The 13336-nt window shown below is 38.6% G+C and overlaps 1 protein-coding gene across 2 annotated transcripts in view; it reads right to left on the bottom strand.

Moving 5' to 3' along the window:
- Positions 1-13336, bottom strand: part of CPNE8 (copine 8) — a 458893-nt gene that overhangs the window by 75798 nt on the left and 369759 nt on the right. For both annotated transcript variants that reach the window (XM_075599768.1, XM_075599767.1), the window contains exon 14: positions 5244-5290. In XM_075599768.1, the coding sequence (XP_075455883.1) occupies positions 5244-5290 (47 nt within the window). The remainder of the gene's footprint in view (positions 1-5243; positions 5291-13336) is intronic.

The raw sequence follows: 13336 nt of genomic DNA, 5'->3' as shown, positions 1-13336 counted from the left end.
TTACCTGGTACAGTAAGTTATAACGACTGGCATTGAACGTTCTGAATTCTTCTTATTTGTTTAGGGTTGTACTGTCGCGGCCCCTTTTAATCTTCAACAACCCCGAAAAAATTTGGGGATGTTTTCCGACTCTCACGGGCCTTCTCCACGCGGCCCGAAATCAGCTGACAGCGCTAATAGTGCTAGACAATGAAAGCGCTTAGCGCTAAACAATAGAAATGCCCGCAGGCGCCCAAAACGGCCCAAAACGGCCCCCATCAGCCCGTGATTTGCCTGCGATTTTTAAAATCGCGGGGAAAAGGCCGCAGGAGGCTAGAGGCGGCTGCCACTGTATGTGGTATGTGGTTTGACCGTCTGTCCACCTTATTCCCCTTCTCATAATATTTTTGCCTCATCCACATCATAACATTCTCTATTGTATGGTTCAGTAACCCTCTTAATTGCCCTCTAAGGTATAAACTCTAGCCTCGGCAGTTAATGTTTTTATATGCCCTGATTCTATCTCCTGCATTGTCTGGGTTAGTTTCTCAATATCCCCTGCTCTTTGTTTTTTCTTATGGGTGGCTACTGTAGCTTAATTAGTTCCCCTCTGATCACACATTTCTGTGCTTTCCTATTAACTGCTGCTGAGGTACTGTATCCATGGCCAGGTTATTTTGGAAGTATTATAGCAGAGTGGTCCTAACCTTGTTCATTATAATGGGGTTTTATTAATGGACCTAATTTGGTGTTTTGGTAATGTTGACGTCCCTGAGCAACTGTCCATAAATGGATTGACTGTCAAATTTCAATCTCCCTCTATGACTAATTAACCAGTGATCGCTAAGAAGCACTCCAAAAAGATCTTTTGTCCAACACTTAGGGCATACGCATTAGAGAGTGCAAATTGTGTTCTTTATCACACCTTTTATCAGTATACATCTGCCCTCTGGGTCCTCCTTTAGCTCTTTTATTAAGAAGGGAAGGTTTTTACTTATAAACATGACATCGCGGTTTTTTTTATTATTTTTTTTTAACTGAGTTCATAAAAACTTGATTAAAGTGATGTCCAGGAATTTTGATGAGGAAGCCTTTTTGAAATGAGTTTCTTGCACAAAAAATCCTCTCGCCGCACCATTTTTTTTACTTCAGACAATGCTAACATCCTTTTTCTGGGTGAGTTAACCCCCTGTATATTAAGGAAGACAGTTTAAATGACATGTAAAATATTAAGAGAGATATAGGGAATCCATAACCTTTAGCCTTGCATAATAAAGAAACCAAAACTATATCATCTGCTAGTGAAAGTGACCATTGCCCTCCAAAACAGCTCCAACACAACATAATCCTACATTTACATAGGGCTCTGTAGCCAAACTAGTGCTAAGAGAATATGAATATACATTTATACATAAAAAAGTGTAATAAAAACATTTACACTTCAACATCAAGTGAATAACACACGTAACTGTGTGCTAAAGGGGGCAATCTCCTCATGCGTGGCTGGTGGGTCTGTATGACCCCCTGCCAGTTTAGCCTTATAACTGGTGTGCTTAACTATGTTTTCAGCTGATTGACCTGGGCCAATTAGGCCTGCCCAGAACTGGGACAGCAACTCCCATGCAAGTAATCACCTCTGTGGGTGAGGTTATCTACTGTAGCCTCCCTGAAGGAGGTGTGAATCCTGGTCCCTTACCTTAATTGGTTAGCCATAGTTTTGATAATGGCTATTGAACATGGACTGGGCAAACAACTTGGCTTCTTGTTCCCCTACCTTAAGCCTTGTCTCCATTACCAATGAATACAAGAGCAAACGGAGCTGGTGAGCTGGACCTCCCCCTCTCCCACCAAACTCCCAAGGTGAGGGCATGGGCCCCACGATAAGATACCACGAACATGCAAACCATATTAACTTCGGTAACAAATGTGGTCATTTTAAACATTAGATATGAATGGCCCTGTTCTCCCCTGGTCCTTTTTATTTTGACCAGATTGAACCTTTGTCTGTGAGGCAACCGGCCTCTCTCAGTTGTAGTCTTTTACCAGTCGGTCCACCTGCAATGGTGGCAGCAGCAGGTCCAGTCCCTCCCAGAGCCCTCAGGACACATTTTCTTCCCTGAAATGTGGCAATAAGCTTAAAAGGGAATCTCCATGTATATTTAACTCTGGATTTTTGTAGATTTTCATTGACTGGCTTTAGATTTTTCCATTGCTTTAGGGTTGAATAGGCCAAGTCCTGGAACCATTTTATTTCATCGCCATTGAGGGAGATCCTCCTTGTTGCAGGGTACATGCAACTACACACGTGGGTTTCTTGACAAGGCTGTTTTATTTTGCCTTGAAAAATATACAGCACACAAAACAAAAATAGACTTTTTCAGCAACAAACGAAAATGGCTTTTCCTTCAGCAAACCGAACAAAACAGTTTCTCTTTAGCAGACAGTTTATATATATGCAGCTACCCTTTTTCTATGCAGGGGACAGACAGTTCACAGTTTCACTACTTTGCTACTCAGACCTTGTTTTCAGGAATCACTTTAGCTGCTTACTCCTCTCTCATCAACAGCAAGCTCCATGTGTCTACAACCTGGGTTTTAACACACCTTGATTAGGCAGCTGGGATCCAACTAATTGTCCTGAGGTTCCCAGCTGAAGTTTAACCTAGTCAGTGCTGCACTGCAGACTAGACATAGGTTTTCCAGGCATATAACTGGTGGCTTTTATTTACCCTGTCACACTCCTCATATCTCTGACTTTGTTCATAATCTCCATTTTGTCTTTAAAGTAATGTAGTTAGGTACAATGTCTCTAGGCGGTGCCTCCATGCTTTGCCTGGGACCTCTGTGCACCTTGTCCTTGAGGATGTCCTAGTCCTAATATGTGGAAGAAACGTTTCTGCAGATATCCTTTAATCTCAGAAGGGTGAACAGTTTAGAGGACCCCCTAATTCAGAGGTCACATCTCTTGCCTCCGTTGTCCAGGTTTTCGACTTGGCATTGTATATTATGTATGAGTAAACGCTGTGAGTGCAGCCGACGACAAAGCTGCTCTTGAGCATTCAGCATGGTTTCTTTCACTCCTCCAGGTCTGTCACGAGGTTACCCAAGTGTGAAAGCCGTCTTTACTCATAAATTTCTTTTTTAATTATATGCTTGAACTGTGTTAGTTCGTCACATATGTCCTTCTTCCTTGACAGCTGCCGTATGTCTTCCTTTGTGGGATATTCATAGGAGGGATAAGGCACTCCTCCATCCTCTCTGTATGAGGGAGCACGTGGAGACACTGGAGTCGATTTGGCCACCCCTCCCCCTCCTCCCCCAATTTTTTTTTAAATATTAATATTGTTCTAATATATTTGAGAGCTCATTTTATGACGTACTGTATGTTTATGATGTTGCTTTTTGTAATATTTGGTTTCCAATAATTTCTATTGGGACTATACATTTGTAGTCTGGGCTGACAAACATCTGAAAAAGTTTTTTCAAGGTGATTTTGGAACAAATTGTGGGAGATCTCTTGATTTTCCAATCGCTTGTGGGATTTATTTTCAGGAAAAAGGTATAAACAATGTTTTTTTTATAGATTAATGAGGCAGTTTCCCATGTAAATAAGGAGTGTTGTCCATTATGAATGCTGTATACACAAAGGAACACATGTATGGTCATCACATGATGACGTTTGATGCATTTATGCTTCCGCACACACATGCACTATTGGAAAGCATGAATGATCGCAATGCAGTCACATCATATTGCTTGTGTCCAACTGTATATTTTTATTTATTTATAAAATGTTTTACCAGGAAGTAATACATTGAGAGTTACCTCTCGTTTTCAAGTATGAATTTGGGCGTAGAGTTAAGATGACAAATAATACATGGTTACAAATACAGTTACATAAGTGAACAGGGTATACATTATATACAAGACATAGCATGCACAGTAAGAGATGATATATGTTATCGGCGTATGTAACAGTTAAAGACCAGATTAAAATGTGAGACAGCTTTAGTTTTGAAGGAACTTAGATTGGTGGCGGCTGTGAGAGCCTCCGGTAGATTGTTCCAGTTTTGGGGTGCACGGTCAGAGAAGGAAGAGTTGCCGGATACTTTGTTGTCTATAAGACTGGCATGTGGGAGGCTGAAACATTGTCGCCTGATTACTTGAAATGTGTACCAACATTTATGGAGAGGTTTACTTAAAAATGTTTTTAATGGAATTTAAATAAAGGAGAATGAAAAGCCTTTAAAGTTAATAAGAATGTACTAGGGTTTTTCTTTGATATATGCATTCATAGAATGTTACTTTGGCTATATTTCCAATAGCCTGAAAACTATATTTAATCCCTGACATGTCAAACAATAAAAACTACACTATCCACATAAAGCCTTCTAAAGTTATACTCAATATTTCACATTGTTTCTGTGGCTACTCATATCATCAAGGCACAGCACGCTATAGTTACTACCGTCAGATAATTTCAAATATGACATTACAGTACACAAATAGGTTTTATAGCCTTACAACCCACACACACATATCCCTCCTATCACAAGATGGTTTTTAATCCAGTGAAAGCATTGCAGAATGTTACCTGTTACAATGATTATGCAAAGCAGTCATATTTACTTTCTGCTATAAAGTGCCAGATAACAGATTATTGGGTTTTTTTTTTGTTAGCCTTTCAATGGCATGTTAATGCGTAGGAGTTCCTGAATGGAATTTAGATCATTTAATTTGCAATACAGGCAAGCTCTGCTTTTTTTCAACATACCCTCAAATTTCTTGGATGCAGTAAAAATGCGAAACCTTTTTGACTTTATTTCAACAAATTATCTAAGAAACTAGTCATTTTTTCCCCCTTTCAATATCATCTAAAAGGCAGCATATGACAGAACAATAAAGTATCTTAATCCTAATGGAAATAATATGATTACCCGAACTATAAATGGACAACTCAGCACAGATTATGCAAATATGTGCAACATGGAAATGGCAGGAAAGCAACAGCAAAATATACTATATAGAATAATATTTAATGCAGAACAATACCTTTATTTAATCAATAACCAATATACTAATGTAAAACAATCTCTTTTCTGTGGCCCTGTAAATGTATTCAATATTATATGTAAATACTTAACATTTTAGGACTATATGTCCATTTTTGCCAAAAAAAGAAGTAAAGTGAAAATACACAGTAATATGTGTTGAAAAACAATTCACAAAATGACATCAAGCAGTTATAAACCCACTCTACTTACCATTTGATGCTGTGAAGTCTATGGCAACTGTGAAATTGATTTGGGTCCTGCGAATCAAACAAATAAAGAGGCTCTATTATTATAATATTCTGTCTATCCAGATTTATTTAGCAACACTTGGTGAGCATGAGTATATAATTGGTATTACACACACACCAGAAAACAGTTATAAGATATTCCATTTCTGTGTCATACAGAGAAAAAGTAATATTTCACAGAAAATAATAGCTTGTAGTTATTTTACCGGTAGTGTTTTACTTGTTGGAATTAAAAAGCCGTGCAACATGCGTAAGACACTATAGAACATGTATAATAAATGAAGATTGTAACTGAAGGGAAAGGGTGCACATCTTCACACATATGTAGTCCCATTGTTCGGTTCATAGACTTCCAAGCTACCATATACCGTATATATTTGTTTTATCGTTTAAGCTACAAATGTGGTTGCATCTCTCATGCATTCCTGTCCAACGTCAATCTCCAAAAAATAGAATTGCTTCAGATCAGTAAATACAGAATGTGTTCCTTATAAATCTGGTTAGAATTTCGGGCTAGGTTTTGATTGTTGAATAAGTATATCTTTGAAATGAACTGGCTACCACTACAGTTTGTAGGGTACAAGACATGGGGAAGTGACGTTTGTATTAGGCAGAAGTGGGGCAGTAAAGGGAGGTAATTGTAAAATACATACAGCTTGTAAGCTGTTTGGGGTATAGACTAACCGTGTCTATAAAATAATGTGAGCCATGCTTACACTTAGGAATTGTTTATGGACAAAAGTGAGGAAACAACCATTTTAACTTCTAAACTATGCAACAAATACAGGTATAAAAGGTACCATACCATGCTCTATGGCTCTCTCAGCACACATTCATACTCCATGTTTTCTCGGTCATTATTCTAAATAGCTAATTTATGGGTTAATGTTAAGATGATTGAATGAATACAAAAGGCTTTTACATTTTGACTAAAACTCTGAATTATTCCCGGATCGAATGTTGACATATTCGCCCATCTCTGTGCATAATGCAGGAGCTTAAAAACTTGATATTATTCACCCACGAGGGAACAGCAATGGCACCACCTTCGGAGGCATGTATCTATAGAAGTACGGGGTCCACAGAGGTTAAATTAATGAGGTTCAGCTGCACAGACCACCAAATGATTGAAATAATAAATAATCAAACCTTGGCAGAACAGCTCTTTTAAGCGACTTTGACACATAATGCCCATTGGTGCTATGTGCCCAATTACTCTCCGTATCAATTTAAAGCCAATTCTGATCTTCACTTAGAGCTCCTTAATTGTCATATTTACCAAGCTGTGCAAGCACATTCACTAGCATTATCACAGCTTATGTCTTGTTTTCTTAGACCCCTTTTCAACCTTTAAATGTAATTATTTGCATAGTAGGATCACTGTGTGTGTGTGTGTTAACTGCTACAAATACTATGGGAGACATTTATTGCAGTCTCTCTGCTTGAAAAAGCAGCACGAGGATACTCACAGGACAGAAATATGCTGTTTTATAGGTGTGATGTGTCAGCAGTAAATAAAACATACGCTATTATTTAATACAGAGATCATTATGGCTGACATTTAACGGCTTTAGCATAACATCATTTAAGCACCTGGGCCTGGAATGAGTCAACTACATTTTGCACACATACATTAATGAAGCTGTCCCCTCTATAATACATTTAAAGCAAAGTTAAATGAAGGAGAGAACCTTACTACCAAATGAGGCTATTGGTACTATCCCATTTGTTTTTTCTGTGTGGTTTCTGTGGAAATTCACGGGAAATAATTGTTGGGCTCTTCTAATCAGGAATAGAAAATAGAGTTAAGATACCAAAACATGTCTTACTGTAAGTAGAAATAGCCGTGTTAGTCCAGTTACGATAGTGCAGAATAAATGAGTACTTCAGTATTAGGTGATACCTTTTATTTGGACTAACGCTTAATACAACAAGACAAGCTTTCATGAGTTCTCTCTCTTCCTCAGGTCCTCAATACTGATTTACAAAGATTCCATGAGCTTAACACAAATGTACATCTGAATTAAGCTCATGGAATCTTTGTAAATCTGTATTGCTGACCTGAGGAAGAGAGAACTCACAAAAGCTTGTCTTATAATATCTATTGTTAGTTCAAATAAAAAAGGTATTTAAATAATATATTCTTGAGTCAGGTAGCATGGATTGCTGCTTGGAAATAAGTGCAAACAATCGATGTAACATTTAATCTGCCTTCACATCTTTTATAGAGGTCATTTGTACATTATAGTTACCAATTTCTGAATGATCACATACACTTTGCACCACATTAATCCACTTTACATTGTTGGTTTTGCTTAGGTTGTCATATTAAACTAGATAGCACTGTCAGATAAAACAGGCTTCTCAGATAGTTCCAGCCTCAAAAATGTGTACGGATAACACAAAAAGACAAGCATTTGTAATGTAACGCTATTCATATTCAGACCGCAAAATAAAAAATGGCAGTAATTGGATGTGACTTTTCTTTGCCCATCACCAGAGCAGATCCTTCTTCATTATATTTTTATATAAATTCAAATGAAAGTAAACAGCTGCTTAAATGTAATTGAAATAAGAAGGCATTTTCTAATACCATGCGTGTCTGGGAATGAAAGACTGTAATGTGAAACTTTTGGAACCAGCGTAGGGTTTCTTGTTTTGTAAGTGAAATGAAGCAACTAATAGATTATCAGCAGCAGATTAAAAACCCCTAGAGAATGATTACACCGAGGACAGAAATCGTAGAAATGCTGGGCACTTCTAATCTTGCAAAGATCTTCGAATCTTGCAAATCAAGATTGATTTTTTCCAATATCTGTCACAAAAATAAATAACAAAAATGTGGTCAGGGTCTTAAAAACATTTTCTACTCACCTAACCTCTGAAGGTTAGAGTAACACTCTAGCTGCAATGCATTGCTGGTTCCAAAGATAGCAAAGGGGATAATGAAAGAGCAACAAGCTTGATTGAGTGGAGATGGCCATTCATCTGAATAGCTATTTTCATGTGATCCCGTTTATTTAGCCCTGTAGTTTGGACATATTTCTTATTTAGTTAAAATATCTTCTCTCTTTCATTGTTGCACTGTGCTTATCCATATTTATTCATCACACGGCAGCAGACTGATTCATTAGCAGGGTTTATAAAGGTCTGCGTGAATGCTCGCTTGGACTGGGTCTAGCTAAATGAATGACATCTACCTTTGTGTTATGAATTAATGAGTGAATGAGATGTGCTCCATTTATAATTGAGAAGCTGCTGAATATGAATAAATGTAAAAGATCAGTACGCGATCTTGACAGATATTGTACAACATCTACAGTACCTTTATTTTTTTATAATTATTGCACATATTTAGTAGCTTTGCATTGTAGATAGCTAATATTTAAAAAGTGGTTTCCATGACGAGTTCTGTCTGTGCTGTGAGGGTCTGCCAGAAGAATATAAAACTTATCTTTAACAATCATGCCACAGCCAAGAAAAAACTATTCTGCTTCATCATTGGCATATGTAGACGGCTTTGTTTCCTTCTGGTTGGATAGGTTATTGTATTCTGCACTAACTCTGCCATTAAATCCTATGGAAACCCAGTGATATTCTGTGTTATAGTGGAATATGTTGGGCTACAGATGTAGCAGGTGCTATTACTCACGTTAACGCTGGTTAAAGAAACTGAAAATATAGTGCTCGCGTTACCATTGTATTTAATTGTATTGTATTGTATGTCTTTATTTATATAGTGCCATAAATGTATATAGCGCTTTTCCCCTCCTGAAATCCCTCTCCTGGCTTCCGATCAAATCCCGCATCTCACACACCATTCTTCTCCTCACTTTTAAAGCTTTACACTCTTCTGCCCCTCCTTACATCTCAGCCCTAATTTCTCGCTATGCACCATCCCGACTCTTGCGTTCTGCTCAAGGATGTCTTCTTTCTACCCCCTTTGTATCTAAAGCCCTCTCCCGTCGTAAACCTTTCTCACTGACTGCCCCACACCTCTGGAAAGCCCTTCCCGTCAGTACCCGACTAGCACCCTCTCTATCTACCTTTAAGACCCACCTTAAGACACACTTGCTTAAAGAAGCATATGAATAGCACTGTAGATATTCTGAACACATGATACATAAAGCTTGGCCCCCTGCAGACGCATTTACCAGAACTCCCTCCTACTGTCTCTGTACGTTCTCCCTACCTACCAATTAGACTGTAAGCTCCTCGGGGCAGGGACTCCTCTTCCTTAATGTTATTTTAATGTCTAAAGCACTTATTTCCATGATCTGTTATTTATATTATCTGTTAATTATTTGATTACCACATGTATTACTACTGTGAAGCGCTATGTACATTAATGGCGCTATATAATTAAAGACATACAATACAATACAGTAGTAATACATGTTGTAATCATTTAAATAACTAATAATATAAATAACAGGTCATGAGAATAAGTGCTTCAGACATAAAAGTAACATTGAGGAAGAGGAGTCCCTGCTCCGAGGAGCTTACAATCTAAATGGTAGGTAGGGGAACGTATAGAGACAGTAGGAGGGAATTCTAGTAAGTGCGTCTGCAGGGGGCCAAGCTTTATGTATCATGTGTCCAGGATTATCCACAGTGAATGAAGCTGCGACATTTCTTTAGATATTGCAGTAGTGTTAATGTATTGCATTGTGTTCTGCAACTGCGTACAAGATGGTGGCAGTGATGCATACAATTGTGGCCCAGCAGTGGTTCTTGCAGAAGGGACGGGAATCGGTGTCGTCCAAGGAATATGAACAAAATGGGTTGTCTTCCACACACAACAAGGGATTACTGAAGCAACAGGGACATTTTAAAGATATTTAAAACACAGAGAAAAGCACAATTTATATTCGTGGAGACCCCTTCGTCAGATGCAGGAGACTAAGGTGTCTCCACGAAACAATTTCTCTCCGTCATTAAATCTCTTCAAAATGTCCCCGTGACTCATGTACTGTAATCCTACGTTGTGTGCAGCAGACCACCCCACCTTGTCCACCTTCTACACCTGTATCTGGGGGTATAGTGAAGCTACATCTGCATTAATGCTAACGATGATGCATGAGCACAGTTCTCTGCTTAATTCAAAGTAAAGCAAGGTCCACAGAAAGTTGCAAAAAACGTAATTCTTATCCATACTGTCTACATGTCATTGTCATTATACTGTAACTCAGACAGGAAGTCTGGTGTTTTGGTTGCTCCAAGACCTGCTGGCAAAGCTTTCAGTAGTTGTAAGTGGAAATTTATCAATTTAAAGAACGTTTGGCACTTGAAGCTGTGGCAAACTAGTTGCTGGTTCGCTTGCATTTTGCTGCCAAAAGCAATTTTATCATTTTAAAAATGAAAATATTACAAACAAACTATATTGGATATAATTGGATATGAAGCAAAGAATAATAACTGGGGAGTGAAGCCAAAAAATAAATAAATCAAAACACAAGAGATTTGCTGTTTAATTAGAGGATCATAAATGATTAAACTTGTTCTGTCATTAACAGAAGACTGCCTGTCCTGTAAACTGCTTCCTATTGCCTCTGAATTGATCTATTTTTCAATCTATGAGACCTAGTTAAAAAATGATAAAATTAGCAATGCAAATTTGCCCCGAAACTGATGAGGGGAGCAATGAACAACGTGAGTTCATCATATTCAATATCAATGATATATGCAAAAGTATCACTATATTAAAGCTGCAGTTCACTTTTTTTTTTAATTAATTTTTTTACTTCAATAGTTTCATGTGGGCAATCTCTAATTACCTGAAGAACTGTATAGCTGCCAGTCAATTCGTTCTCCATGTATTGATCTGCAAAATTTGGCAAGAACTTTAGAGATGGCATATGTTTTTCTTCTGCTTCTGTCACTCAGTGGAAGCTCATGAATATTCATGAGCACTCCTGCACTGACATGTGCTAGAGAGAGGGCAGGGCTGACAAAGGGGTGTGCCAGGGCTTGTGACAGTTAAAGTGATTTGTTACCGGCGCTAACCACACCCAATCTGTGATAAAATAGTGCACAAAATTAAAATTCAAAATAAAATGTGTCAAGGTGATCACTGATCAAATTCTCAACCTTCCAGGAATGTGTACAGATTCCTTTCAATAGTAGCTTGTCCGGGATGGGAAGGGAGCGAAGATAGCAGGGATACACCATGAAAAATAAAAAATAAATGCATACAATAGTGTAATAAGTTCTTTTCAATCTGGATAAAACATGTATGTCTTGGCTCTATAGCAATGCCTACTTACAGCAGGTCAAAAGCTAAAAAGCATTGATCTACACAGCAGGTAGAAAGGTGTCAGGATCTTCAGGAACAACAGCCCAGGTTTACAGCATAAGAAATCAGCACCTCAGCTCAGACGTCAGTAGATGTGAGTGGATCAGAGACATGCAAAAGAAAGGCAGACCATAGTGTCGATCGTGCATAAAATTTATATAAACAAACAACAAATTTTAGGAATTGTACTCACATTGTGTACATAATCATAGTTCACATAAGGCTTTACTTGAGGCAAATGGAGTGCTGGTTCAGTGTGGAGCAGCTCACCGGGGATCTTCTCCTTAGACTCACAACAGACCGGGTGGGAGATGGCGTCTGACGTCACATCCGCTGTTGGGGTGACGGCATCCGGTCTTGGAGGCAAACGGTGGGGGAACTCAGCAACTCTGAAGCCTTCAGTAGAAAGAGCAGCTGCAGCAATGAAAGTGGCTCTACGCGTTTCGTCGTACTAGACAACTTCCTCAGGAGCAATTGCTCCTGAGGAACCTCATTGCTCCTGAGGAAGTTGTCTAGTACGACGAAACGCGTAGAGCCACTTTCATTGCTGCAGCTGCTCTTTCTACTGAAGGCTTCAGAGTTGCTGAGTTCCCCCACCGTTTGCCTCCAAGACCGGATGCCGTCACCCCAACAGCGGATGTGACGTCAGACGCCATCTCCCACCCGGTCTGTTGTGAGTCTACGGAGAAGATCCCCGGTGAGCTGCTCCACACTGAACCAGCACTCCATTTGCCTCAAGTAAAGCCTTATGTGAACTATGATTATGTACACAATGTGAGTACAATTCCTAAAATTTGTTGTTTGTTTATATAAATTTTATGCACGATCGACACTATGGTCTGCCTTTCTTTTGCATGTCTCTGATCCACTCACATCTACTGACGTCTGAGCTGAGGTGCTGATTTCTTATGCTGTAAACCTGGGCTGTTGTTCCTGAAGATCCTGACACCTTTCTACCTGCTGTGTAGATCAATGCTTTTTAGCTTTTGACCTGCTGTAAGTAGGCATTGCTATAGAGCCAAGACATACATGTTTTATCCAGATTGAAAAGAACTTATTACACTATTGTATGCATTTATTTTTTATTTTTCATGGTGTATCCCTGCTATCTTCGCTCCCTTCCCATCCCGGACAAGGGCTTGTGACAGGACATGAAGGGGCAGTGCCTTAGCAAATGGTTGTTAAAATAGAATACAAGAAAATTGGTCTTTCAAAGTTGTTTTTTTAAAAACAGAAAATGCTAAAAGTATTTTTTCTTACTACAGAACTGATTTATTAAAAAAAACACACATGCAGGATATTGACTGAACTGCAGCTTTAAAAGGGCAGTTTGCATGGAGTTTATGTAATTTTAAGCGGTCTGTTTGACGCAATTTGGCTTTGTTCCTCTTCTCATCATTAGTAGATTAGGTAAGCCAATGTCATAGTTATAAAGGTGAGAGATACTGTATTAGTAATATTGTGAACTTCCCTTCCCTCTCCCTAATTGCTAAATAGAGTTGTCCCCCTTTATACCAGGAGACTGGCTAACCTATTCTACAGTACTTGTGCCAAGACACAGCTCCATATATTCTCGTAGGCGAATTAACACATCTCCCCTGCCTGTGATAGAAATTTCACTAGTCAGTTCCTATTTCACACTATATTAAATATCATGTAAATACGTAATTTAAGGAACTTGGTTCATTTCCATACAAAATGTGCATGTTGCACAGAATTTCAAAGACCAAATGAAATGAGCCCCTTATACACATTTTGAA

This window comes from Ascaphus truei, chromosome 5, assembly GCF_040206685.1.
Source record: "Ascaphus truei isolate aAscTru1 chromosome 5, aAscTru1.hap1, whole genome shotgun sequence".
In the NCBI taxonomy this organism is placed as follows: domain Eukaryota; kingdom Metazoa; phylum Chordata; class Amphibia; order Anura; family Ascaphidae; genus Ascaphus; species Ascaphus truei.
Note: the sequence above shows the minus strand (reverse complement) of the source record. Positions and strands in the feature narration are given on the sequence as shown.